At 43.6% G+C, this 13,657-nt stretch overlaps 1 protein-coding gene across 1 annotated transcript in view; it reads right to left on the bottom strand.

Moving 5' to 3' along the window:
* The window catches only part of LOC112266903 (protein yippee-like 2), a 29,836-nt gene that overhangs the window by 11,786 nt on the left and 4,393 nt on the right, over positions 1-13,657 (bottom strand). Inside the window, exon 2 of the mRNA XM_024444815.2 lies at positions 6,404-6,639. Within this exon, the coding sequence (XP_024300583.2) occupies positions 6,404-6,520 (117 nt within the window). The 5' untranslated portion in view covers positions 6,521-6,639. The remainder of the gene's footprint in view (positions 1-6,403; positions 6,640-13,657) is intronic.

The raw sequence follows: 13,657 nt of genomic DNA, 5'->3' as shown, positions 1-13,657 counted from the left end.
AGTGGGACAGAAGTTTACATACACTCAATTAGTATTTGGTAGCATTACCATTAAATGGTTTAACCTGGGTCAAACGTTTCAGGTAGCCTTCCACAATAAGTTGGGTGAATTTTGGCCCATTCCTTCTGACAGAGCTGGTGTAACTGAGTCAGGTTTATAGGCCTCCTTGCTCACACACACTTTTTCAGTTCTGCCCACAAATGTTCTATAGGATGAGGTCAGGGCCATGTGATGGCCACTCCAATACTTTGACTTTGTTGTCCTTAAGCCATTTTGGCAAAACTTTGGAAGTATGCTTCGGGTCATTGTCCATTTAGAAGACCCATTTGCGACCAAGCTTTAACTTCCTGACTGATGTCTAAATCAAATCATAAATCAAATCAAATTTTATTTGTCACATACACATGGTTAGCAGATGTTAATGCGAGTGTAGCGAAATGCTTGTGCTTCTAGTTCCGACAATGCAGTAATAACGAACAAGTAATCTAACTAACAATTCCAAAAAACTACTGTCTTATACACAGTGTAAGGGGATAAAGAATATGTACATAAGGATATATGAATGAGTGATGGTACAGACCAGCATAGGCAAGATACAGTAGATGATATTGAGTACAGTATATACATATGAGATGAGTATGTAAACCAAGTGGCATAGTTAAAGTGGCTAGTGATACATGTATTACATAAGGATGCAGTCGATGATATAGAGTACAGTATCTACGTATGTATATGAGATGAATAATGTAGGGTAAGTAACATTATATAAGGTAGCATTGTTTAAAGTGGCTAGTGATATATTTACATAATTTCCCATCAATTCCCATTATTAAAGTGGCTGGAGTAGAGTCAGTGTCATTGACAGTGTGTTGGCAGTAGCCACTCAATGTTAGTGGTGGCTGTTTAACAGTCTGATGGCCTTGAGATAGAAGCTGTTTTTCAGTCTCTCGGTCCCAGCTTTGATGCACCTGTACTGACCTCGCCTTCTGGATGACAGCGGGGTGAACAGGCAGTGGCTCGGGTGGTTGATGTCCTTGATGATCTTTATGGCCTTCCTGTAGCATCGGGTGGTGTAGGTGTCCTGGAGGGCAGGTAGTTTGCCCCGGTGATGCGTTGTGCAGACCTCACTACCCTCTGGAGAGCCTTACGGTTGAGGACGGTGCAGTTGCCATACCAGGCGGTGATACAGCCCGCCAGGATGCTCTCGATTGTGCATCTGTAGAAGTTTGTGAGTGCTTTTGGTGACAAGCCGAATTTCTTCAGCCTCCTGAGGTTGAAGAGGCGCTGCTGCGCCTTCCTCACGATGCTGTCTGTGTGAGTGGACCAATTCAGTTTGTCTGTGATGTGTATGCCGAGGAACTTAAAACTTGCTACCCTCTCCACTACTGTTCCATCGATGTGGATGGGGGTGTTCCCTCTGCTGTTTCCTGAAGTCCACAATCATCTCCTTAGTTTTGTTGACATTGAGTGTGAGGTTATTTTCCTGACACCACACTCCGAGGGCCCTCACTTCCTCCCTGTAGGCCGTCTCGTCATTGTTGGTAATCAAGCCTACCACTGTTGTGTCGTCCGCAAACTTGATGATTGAGTTGGAGGCGTGCGTGGCCACGCAGTCGTGGGTGAACAGGGAGTACAGGAGAGGGCTCAGAACGCACCCTTGTGGGGCCCCAGTGTTGAGGATCAGCGGGGAGGAGATGTTGTTGCCTACCCTCACCACCTGGGGGCGGCCCGTCAGGAAGTCCAGTACCCAGTTGCACAGGGTGGGGTCGAGACCCAGGGTCTCGAGCTTGATGACGAGCTTGGAGGGTACTATGGTGTTGAATGCCGAGCTGTAGTCGATGAACAGCATTCTCACATAGGTATTCCTCTTGTCCAGATGGGTTAGGGCAGTGTGCAGTGTGGTTGAGATTGCATCGTCTGTGGACCTATTTGGGCAGTAAGCAAATTGGAGTGGGTCTAGGGTGTAGGGTAGGGTGGAGGTGATATGGTCCTTGACTAGTCTCTCAAAGCACTTCATGATAACGGATGTGAGTGCTACGGGGCAGTAGTCGTTTAGCTCAGTTACCTTAGCTTTCTTGGGAACAGGAACAATGGTGGCCCTCTTGAAGCATGTGGGAACAGCAGACTGGTATAGGGATTGATTGAATATGTCCGTAAACACACCGGCCAGCTGGTCTGCGCATGCTCTGAGGGCGCGGCTGGGGATGCCGTCTGGGCCTGCAGCCTTGCGAGGGTTAACACGTTTAAATGTCTTACTCACTTCGGCTGCAGTGAAGGAGAGACCGCATGTTTTCGTTGCAGGCCGTGTCAGTGGCACTGTATTGTCCTCAAAGCGGGCAAAAAGTTATTTAGTCTGCCTGGGAGCAAGACATCCTGGTCCGTGACTGGGCTGGGTTTCTTCCTGTAGTCCGTGATTGACTGTAGACCCTGCCACATGCCTCTTGTGTCTGAGCCGTTGAATTGAGATTCTACTTTGTCTCTGTACTGGCGCTTAGCTTGTTTGATAGCCTTGCGGAGGGAATAGCTGCACTGTTTGTATTCAGTCATGTTACCAGACACCTTGCCCTGATTAAAAGCAGTGGTTCGCGCCTTCAGTTTCACACGAATGCTGCCATCAATCCACGGTTTCTGGTTAGGGAATGTTTTAATCGTTGCTATGGGAACGACATCTTCAACGCACGTTCTAATGAACTCGCACACCGAATCAGCGTATTCGTCAATGTTGTTGTGTGACGCAATACGAAACATCTCCCAGTCCACGTGATGGAAGCAGTCTTGGAGTGTGGAGTCAGCTTGGTCGGACCAGCGTTGGACAGACCTCAGCGTGGGAGCCTCTTGTTTTAGTTTCTGTCTGTAGGCAGGGATCAACAAAATGGAGTCGTGGTCAGCTTTTCTGAAAGGGGGCGGGGCAGGGCCTTATATGCGTCGCGGAAGTTAGAGTAACAATGATCCAGGGTCTTTCCACCCCTGGTTGCGCAATCGATATGCTGATAAAATTTAGGGAGTCTTGTTTTCAGATTAGCCTTGTTAAAATCCCCAGCTACAATGAATGCAGCCTCCGGATAAATCGTTTACAGTTTGCAGAGAGTTAAATAAAGTTTGTTCAGAGCCATCGATGTGTCTGCTTGGGGGGATATATACGGCTGTGATTATAATCGAAGAGAATTCTCTTGGTAGATAATGCGGTCTACATTTGATTGTGAGGAATTCTAAATCAGGTGAACAGAAGGATTTGAGTTCCTGTATGTTTCTTTCATCACACCATGTCACGTTAGTCATAAGGCATACGCCCCCGCCCCTCTTCTTACCAGAAAGATGTTTGTTTCTGTCGGCGCGATGCGTGGAGAAACCCGCTGGCTGCACCGCTTCGGATAGCGTCTCTCCAGTTAGCCATGTTTCCGTGAAGCAGAGAACGTTACAGTCTCTGATGTCCCTCTGGAATGCTACCCTTGCTCGGATTTCATCAACCTTGTTGTCAAGAGACTGGACATTGGCAAGAAGAATGCTAGGGAGTGGTGCACGGTGTGCCCGTCTCCGGAGTCTGACCAGAAGACCGCTTCGTTTCCCTCTTTTTCTGAGTCGTTTTTTTGAGTCGCTGCATGTAATCCACTCCGTTGCACTGGTTGTAAGGCAGAACACAGGATCCGCATCGCGAAAAACATATTCTTGGTCGTACTGATGGTGAGTTGACGCTGATCTTATATTCAGTAGTTCTTCTCGGCTGTATGTAATGAAACCTAAGATGACCTGGGGTACTAGTGTAAGAAATAACACGTAAAAAAACAAAAAACTGCATAGTTTCCTAGGAACGCGAAGCGAGGCGGCCATCTCTGTCGGCGCCGGAAGTAGTCTTGAGATGTTGCTTCAATATATCCACATAATTTTCCTTCTCTGTGAAGCCATCTATTTTGTGAAGTGCACCAGTCCCTCCTGCATCAAAGCACCCCCACAACATGGTGCTGCCACCCCCGTGCTTCACGGTTGAGATGGTGTTCTTCGGCTTGCAAGCATCTGCCTTTTTCCTCCAAACATAACAATGGTCATTATGGCCAAACAGTTCTATTTTTGTTTCATCAGACCAGAGGACATTTCTGCAAAAAGTACTATCTTTGTCCCCATGTGCAGTTCTGGGATTGATTTGCACTTTCGCACCAAAATACATTAATCTCTAGGAGACAGAACGCGTCTCCTTCCTAAGCGGTATGACGGCTGCGTGGTCCCATGATGTTTATACTTGCGTACCATTCTTTGCACAGATGAACGTGGTACCTTCAGGCGTTTGGAAATTGCTCCCAAGGATGAACCAGACTTGTGGAGGTCTACAATATTTTTTCTGAAGTCTTGGCTGATTTCTTTTGATTTTCCCATGATGTCAAGAAAAGAGGCACTGAGTTTGAAGGTAGGCCTTGAAATACATCCACAGTTACACCTCCAATTGACTCAAATGGTGTCAATAAGCCTATCAGAAGCTTCTAAAGCCATGACATAATTTTCTGGAATTTTCCAAGCTGATTAAAGGCACAGTCAACTTAGTGTATGTAAACTTCTGACCCACTGAAATTGTGATACAGTGAATTATAAGTGAAATAATCTGTTGGAAAAATGACTTGTGTCATGCACAAAGCCAAAACTGCCAAAACTATAGTTTGTTAACAAGATATTAACAAAAACTAGTTTTAATGACTACAACATAAGTGTATGTAAATCTCCGACTTCTACTGTACACAATTACTAATTAAGGGCAAGGGATTTGGAACCAGGTGTGCGTAATGAAACAGTTCATTGACGCCTAGAGGCCGGTGACGTAGACCTCCGGAACTGGTGCACGGAATGAGCTGCAGTACCGGGGGAATCCGTGACACCCGCCACTTCAATGATATGATCATTGAACAGCAGGAAATATCCCAGATTTTGCCTTTAAAGTAAGTAAGTAAGTAAGTAAGAGACAGACAGACAGACAGACATGTGCTTTTTGTACAGGTGAGGGTTTACTTTACATAGTGTAACACAAGGAAAAAGTTATATTCTAACACACAAACAAACACACAAGCTGTAGAAGTAAGATGGCTGTGAAATGAGCGACACAGAGGTGCAGTAGGCTCGTTTCCCGTCTGAAAGGGCAGCATCAGCTGTAATACTAGGTCCAAGTGTGAAGGAGTCAGCTAGCAGAGCTTTAAAGACAGCTGCAGCAAGCACTCAATACCTTTACAGTTATTACTGTGCGATGCATTGAAATTCTAATTAATCTGTAAAAACTACAGTATTTATACAGAATATCCTTTATTTAACCAGGGAAGTCACGTTAAGATGGACCTCTCTTTCAAGTAAGCCCTAGAGCCTAACAGTAGCATGTTCTCTCATGCTCTCTCTTGGGAATGACTTGTATATTAGGGCAGTATTTCCCTTACAATTTTTTTTTTTTACCTTTATTTTACTAGGCAAGTCAGTTAAGAACAAATTCTTATTTTCAATGACGGCCTAGGAACAGTGGGTTAACTGCCTGTTCAAGGGCAGAACGACAGATTTTGTACCTTGTCAGCTCGGGGATTTGAACTTGCAACCTTTCGGTTACTTGTCCAATGCTTTAACCACTAGGCTACACTGCCGCCCCATACCGGATTCAATTTATCACCAAACTCTTGATTAGTAGATTCAGGGTCAAATTAATTCTGCAAAAAACAGAAGTAAACGGACTGAAACAGGGAGTGTCTACCTGGATTTGTCAAAAATACTCTTATTTTCTGTTGTAAAACATTTTTTAAACGTTTTCCGCTGCATGCCCTAATGAACACCACCCAGTTGTGTTAGTGCTGGGCTTTAAAGAGTGACTGCCTTTATAAAGCAACAAATCCCTTTGAAAACGGATATGAGTCAGAAACAGTTATTCTAGTGTAAAAATGTACTACAAAGTGTAAATAGGATAAGTCTCGTCTAAAATTCAGTTTGGAACATTTGTGAGTCACAACGGGTAAATGAAGATGTCCATTTGCCCACTAACATTGGGTGAACAGCTGCGGTGATTTCTCTCAATCCAATAGCATAGACAGTGAGACAGACCTACCCAGCAGATCCAACTGTTTACATAAGACAACACGTCAATCATGTTTTTACTTGAGAAATACTGCACCAACCACCTTAGTTAGATCTAAAATTGCGTGACTAAAATATCCTAGGCAAGTTATCTTAAACATCATTAACCAAATGCGGAATCGGTCAGGAAACACACATCCAGGACTCAAATCTAGTTTTTCTAATGAGCAACAGAAAAACATACGTGCCAATCGCCATGTTCTGTGGCTCTTTAAAGGAAACGTGGAATAGATTGAGGGAAACACTATTAGAGCAAGCAGTGTCATTAGGGGATGGACGGTTGTGGTCGGTATGTTAAACAGTCAGTATTCACCTTGGAGATGAGCTCGTCGTGGTTGGCCAGGTGCGCTCTGCAGTGGATGCAGCTGTAGGTTCGGTGGCAGCTGGGCAGGTAGGCCTGGAAGGTCTTGGAGCGCGTCATCCTGACCATCGGGTGGGGCGGGGTGGGGGCGGTGCAGGAAAGGGCTGCCGGCCCAGCTAGGCTCGCAGGGGAAGCACCGCAATACACAGGTGAGGGCCGTGGTGGGGGGCGGGGCGGGAGGCACACACCTGGTGAAGCGGAGCACAGGAGAAGCACACTCTGATGAAGGTGGTCTATACTCGAAACCTCGTTGTTGTTTTTGACCTAATCCCTATGTAGGTTGTTGGCAACACAGCACAAACAGATCTGGATCCAGGATAATCCGTGTGTGGATATAAAGACATTTTAACTTGAGTATCTTGGATTTTCTTTTATATATATGAGCTCCCACAGGGATAACTTTATATTGCTGCATAATACATATCATTGTGTGTAAAATAATAAAATATGTTTGCCTCCATATGTTCTCTGCATATGAAGTACAGTAGGCAAACTACTTTGCAGTGGAGCATGACAGAATATGAATGTGTGTGTAGCCTATGATGGACGACAAATGTCAACAAGCATAGACTGTGATATCATGATCCTTGTATTATACTGAGAGACAGTGGCTTTAAAATGATTTCACTCTAGACTGTTAACACAAAGAGGCTTGTAGAGGAAGGCAGTGTGCTATAAGCCTTTTTAAGACATGCCCTTGTTTTCTCTGTCGGCTTCTGCCTCTGAGCCAACAGTGTGGGACCAGAGCATAAAGAGACCACTCAGAGGTCTTGCGTGCACACTAACACACACACACATACTTTCACACCAAAGCCTTTCCTTTCTCTCTGTCATTTTAGGACAAAAATGTGAGGATAAGGCTAAAGCACAGCTTAGCACAGATCCAAGTAATCTCCACAATCTCCATAGACTCCAATTAGGAACAGGTTGTTACTCTAAACCAGGCTTGTGGTCAATTCCATTTCAATTCAGTCAATTCAGGAAGTAAACTATAAATTCCAATTCTACATTTACCTAATTGAAACACATTAAGGAAAACTGGAATGGGAACTTCCTGAATTGACCCCAACCCTGCAGTAAACTCTGGGTGTAATGAGGTTCATCTAGTCAAACAGCCTTAGAGAGAGACATTTATATCGGTCAACTAGCAGGTTCAAGGCCTGCCCTGACATTATCTTGAAATATGGAGCTAAATGCAGCTCCAATATATTTAGTTACAGTTTACATCAAAGCAGTGATGTACTCTATGAATCCAATATGTTCCGTGGCTAATGGATGACGAGTCTACCACACTCTGTAACGTGTCGTTTGATTATCTAGGTCTATTTCTGTCTCATGGGGATATCACTCACGCACACACATAGAAACACACACTTACAACAGCAGTGTTGATATAGTATGTTGACATGGGGAAATAAAGTGTTGTGAAAGAGAAACCTTATGTCACTGCCTTTTGACTCACTGAGTCACTTTCCCACTTTCCATCCAAAGGATCCATTCCCAAGCTTTTCCAATGCAAGTCAGTGACTCGAGAGATGAAATGAGAGATGAGTCTCAAAATCACATTAGCCTTCCAAATCACCTCCATTAGTAATGATTTTCCATCCTCAACTCAGATATGGAAAATGATTTGTCCAAGTCTCTCAGCTTTAAGAGATATTACATCTCCATGTAACATATGTATAGAAAGAGAGTAACATATATAGAAATAGCAGGTGAATACAATGCATTCAGATATTATTCAGACCCGTTTACTTTTTCACATCTTGTTACATTACAGCCTTATTAAATCATTTTTTCCCCTAATCCATCTACACACAATACCCCATAATGACAAAGTGAAAACAGGTTTCTAGAAATGTTTGCAAATGTATTGAAAATAAAACAAGTATTCAGACCCTTTGCTATGAGACTCAAAATTGAGCTTAGGTGCATCCTGTCTCCATTGATCATCCTTGAGATGTTTCTACAACTTGATTGGAGTCCACCTGTGGTAAATGTACTTGATTGGATATGATTTAGAAAGGCACACGCCTGTCTATATAAGGTCCCACAGTTGACGTTGCATGTCAGAGCAAAAACCAAGCCATGAGGTCGAAGGAATTTTCCGTAGAGCTCCGAGACAGGATTGTGTCGAGGCACAGATCTGGGGAAGGGTACATAAAAATGTCTGCAGCATTGAAGTTCCCCAAAAGCACGGTGGCCTCCATCATTCTTAAAATGGAAGAAGATTAGAACCACCAAGATAATTCCTAGAGCTGGTTGCCCGGCCAAACTGGGCCATCGCGGGAGAATGGAACCCAATGGTCACTCTGACATAGCTGCAGAGTTCCTCTGTGGAGATGGGAGAACCTTCCAGAAGGACAACCATCTCTGCAGCACTCCACCAATCAGGCCTTTATGGTAGAGTGGCCAGATGGAAGGCACTCCTCAGTAAAAGGGACTTGACAGCCCACTTGGAGTTTGCCAAAAGGCACCTAAAGGACTCTCAGACCATGAGAAGCAAGATTCTCTGGTCTTGTGAAACCAAGATTGAACTCTTTGGCCTGAATGGTGGCAGTATCATGCTGTGGGCAGGGTTGGGGGCAGGGTTGGGGAGTAACGGATTACATGTAATTACATGTAATCCGATACATGTAAGGGATTACAAAATAAACAAACTGTAATCCATTACTTTACCAGCAGAAATATTGTAATCAGATTAGATACTTTTGAAAAACTAGATGATTACTTCGAGGATTACTTTTAAATTCAAAGAATGTTTGCAACAACAACAAAAAATGTCACTTCTCTGTTTTCAAAATGACATTCAAATCAGTATTGAAAAATGTGCAAGTTGAAATTTGTTCAACGTGAGCGAGTCTGACCATAAGTCAGAGACCACTATGATGACACACCAAATGTGTTTGATGGATCATGGGAAAAGGAAGGAATAGGCTTAATAGGAAGGAATAGCAGGAATAGGCTTTTGTAGGCTACAGTCCAAGCTGTGTCTTCCAATAGTGCGGCTGCTGTCGGCATCCAAAGATTATCGAACTTGAATAAACGCTTGGAGGTAAGGATGACAGCAGTGGTGTAGTCTACGGCGATATGGATATCACTTATTATTGATATCTACATAGCGCATTGATGTGAATCACACTGCTGCGCTCTCATTTAGATATTTGCGCCTTACATGGATGGTCAGTCCTTGCATCCATAGCTCTGTCCATTAAGTGGTTACATTTCTCTAGGCCCATCCCTCAGCGTTTAACCAAAACAGAGGCAGGACAGCCGTTTTGTTATTGTTTTATCTGTGGATTTGCCCTTTAAACAGCTGCATATTATCAAGACATCACAGTGTCACCAACAAAAAGCTCAACAATAGGCCTATAGCAAATGCAGCATATGGCATTCATTTTTCACGTGTAAATAGCACTTTTCAGTAGTGCTCAAAGCATGTCATTCCATGAGCGCAGCATTTATTTTTCGACTTGAATCAATGAGCCCAATCAGTCCTCCATGACAACAAAATCATAAACAACAGAGTTGGGCTGGCTAATAATTCCTTAGTTTTGGGGTCATGCTCAGATAAAACAATTAGTCTAATCTATTCTTCCATATTTCCAAGTCCTATTCTTGAAGATCAAGGGGTACAACATTTATTGGAATGACTGGAATTCTGATATCTTTACAATTTAAAATCATTTAAATTGTATTATTATATGTAGTAGAAAGCAATGGGTTAGAAGAAGCCTACATAACCCATAAAGTCAAATGTAACATCCATATATGGCCAGCTATGTAAACTTTAACATTGATTTACCTTGCAATAGATGTTGTTCAATTGGTAACATACATTTTTGTCTTCTTCTAATGCCTCTTAAGGGGAAAGTAATTTAAAAGTAACGGAATGTAATCAGATTACGTTACTGAGTTTGGGTAATCCAAAAGTTATGTTACTAATTACAATTTTGGACAGATAACTAGTAACTAACGGATTACATTTAGAAAGTAACCTACCCAACCCTGGCTGTGGGGATGTTTTTCAGCAGCAGGGACTGGGAGACTAGTCAGGATCGAGGGACCGATGAACCAAGCAAAGTACAGAGAAATCCTTGATGAAAACGTGCTCCGGAGCCCTCAGGACCTCAGACTGGGGTGAAGGTTTTACCTTCCAACAGGATAACGAGTCTAAAAAACACAGGCAAGACAATGCTGGAGTGGCTTCAGGACAAGTCTCAGAATGTACTTGAGTAGCCCAGCCAGAGCCCGGACTTGAACATCTCTGGAGAGACCTGAAAATAGCTATGCAGCGACACTCCCCATCAAACCTGACAGAGCTTGAGAGGATCTGCAGAGAAGAATGGAAGAAACTCCCCAAACACAGGTGTGCCAAGCTTGTAGCGTCATACCCAAGAAGACCCGAGGCTGTAATCGCTGCCAAAGGTGCTTTAGCAAAGAACTGAGTAAAGGGTAAATGTGATATTTCCATTTTTTTTTATACATTTCCAAACATTTCTAAAAACCTGTTTTTGCTTTGTCATTATGGGGTATTGTGTGTAGATTGATGGGGGGGGGGGACGACGATGTAATCAATTTTAGAACACGGCTGTAACGTAACAAAATGTGGAAAAGGTCAAGGGGTCTGAATACTTTCCGAATGCACTGTATATTCACTTGCATCTAACATTTTATTCTTCAACTCAACATGTGTTGCACCTGTTGTTTCTTGGGTGAGAGGATGACCGACACATTGAAGAATCCTTCACTCATTTTCAAACACCAGATCATCTTTTGATGCGCCCATCTAGAAAAGGATCTCTTTCAAGACCCAGCATTTGTTTGTAGACTAAATGCAGCCCCTACAACAACACAGCACAACAAGTAGAGGCCTACCCTGCTTTGCACCAAAGCCTCTTTGTTTCATATCACAGAAGAACATCTAAGACAGCTAAGAATAAGCCCAAAGACTAACCAAAACACAAATTCTCTCCCTGTAAAATAATTCTTCAAATATAATATGGATAGGATCCGCCAAAGCTGTCTGAGCTTGCAAAAACTGCCAGCGTGTTTTTCTGACACATCATCGCCCCTGAAGGCTGATGTGCTGAGCTGAATGGTATTGGTATAGTCTGGGTGCCAGACTACATGCCACATCACTTACCAGCCAAAGGTCCTCCCTGGTATCACAACAACAACCTTGCTTATGTAACCGGAGAGGAGCTGCTGCTGCGGTGGAACAGTCAGAGGGACAATGATAGTGATAGCAGCCATGGGACTGAGAGAGAGAGAGAGAGAGAGAGAGAGAGAGAGAGAGATGGACTGGGGAGCGTGCGTCCTTGTGTTTGGGGCCCTACTGTAGCTGTCCTTCAGAGCACACAGCTCCAATGGGAGGCTTTATGTAGTTTCCTCTCTCTCTTTCTCTTGTTGTTTCAGGGGCAACAGACAGCATAGTGATGCGTTACATCACTGACTGCAGCAGAAAGAATCTCAAATCCTCTTATCTGATCTTGAGGGTGGACAGTTATTGGGGTTTTCCCTTATTTGATCTGTATGAGCCTTCGAGGGGCGGACATACAGTACCAGTCAAATGTTTGGACACACTTTTTTCTTTATCTCATTATTTTCTACAATGTAGAATAATAGTGAAGACATCAAAACTATAAAATAACACATGGAATCATTAACCAAAAAAGGGTTAAACAAATCAAAATATATTTTATATTTGAGATTCTTCAAAGTAACCACCCTTTGCCTTGATGACAGCTTTGCACACTCTTGGCATTCTCTCAACCAGCTTCATGAGAAATGCTATTCCAACAGTCTTGAAGAAGTTCCCACATATCCTGAGCACTTGTTGGCTTCTTTTCCTTCACTCTGCGGTCCAACTCACCCCAAACCATCTCAATTGGGTTGTGGTCGGGTGATTGTGGAGGCCAGGTCTTCTGATGTAGCACCATCACTCTCCTTCTTGGTCAAATAGCCCTTACACAGACTGAAGGTGTGTTTTGGCGTATCGCTGCAGAATGCTGTGGGAGCCATGCTGGTTAAGTGTGCCTTGAATTCTAAATAAATCAGACAGTGTCACCAGCAAAGCACCCCCACACCATCACACCTCCTCCTCTATGCTTCACAGTGGGAACCACATATGCAGAGATCATCCATTCACATACTCTGCGTATGACAAAGACATGGTGGTTGGAACCAAAAATCTCTCATTTGATTTCCACAGGTCTAATGTCCATCGCTCGTGTTTCTTGGCCCAAGCAAGTCTATTCTTCTTATGGGTGTCCTTTAGTAATGGTTTCGTTGAAGCAAATCGACCCCATGAAGGCCTGATTCATGCAGTCTCCTCTGAACTGTTGATATTGAGATGTGTCTGTTACTTGAACTCTGTGAAGCATTTATTTGGGCTGCAATCTGAGGTAGAGTTAACTTGTCCTCTGCAGCAGAGGTAACTCTGGGTCTTCCTTTCCTGTGGCGGTCCTCGTGAGAGCCAGTTTATTTGCAATCCAACATGGCGTAGCAGTCAGACGTATATGTCTTGTCTTGTCCCGTGTATATATCTTATTTTTTCTTTGTATATATTTTGAATAGATTTTTTAAATTTTTAACCTCAACTTCAACATACTCTCCTGCAACCCGCCTCTCCCAATGTGGTATGGATCTGCTATTTTTTATACTTTAGGACCAGAACCCCCAACAGAAGCTAGCCAATTAACTAGCTACTAGCTAGTCAATCAAATCAAATCTAAATCAAATTTTTATTTGTCACATACACATGGTTAGCAGATGTTAATGCAAGTGTAGCGAAATGCTTGTGCTTCTAGTTCCGACAATGCAGTAATAACCAACAAGTAATCTCACAGAAGCACCAGTTAGCCTGGAGCTAGCCTCGTGCTAGGCCTATCTCCCGGCTAGCTGAAGAGGTCTATCAGCCACTTCTTGGGCTACAATACCTATTTTGCCAATTGGCCTGGACCCTTTTACTGCCGACATGGAGCCCCACCGATCCATCACGACTGTTCTGCCGAAAAAACGTCTTAGGGGTTCCAACAGACTCTTCCATCGCAAAGTTCCCCTAAGGCCCTTCTGCTAACCAGCTATGTCGTGTCGCCGTGTCTCCAGCTCGCCTAGCTATTCACTGGACCCTAATATCACTCGGCTACGCATGCCTCTCCCTATTGTAAATATGCCTTGTCCATTGCTGTTTTGGTTAGTTAT

This window comes from Oncorhynchus tshawytscha, linkage group LG14, assembly GCF_018296145.1.
Source record: "Oncorhynchus tshawytscha isolate Ot180627B linkage group LG14, Otsh_v2.0, whole genome shotgun sequence".
NCBI lineage: Eukaryota > Metazoa > Chordata > Actinopteri > Salmoniformes > Salmonidae > Oncorhynchus > Oncorhynchus tshawytscha.
This window is presented reverse-complemented; position numbering and strand designations above follow the sequence as displayed.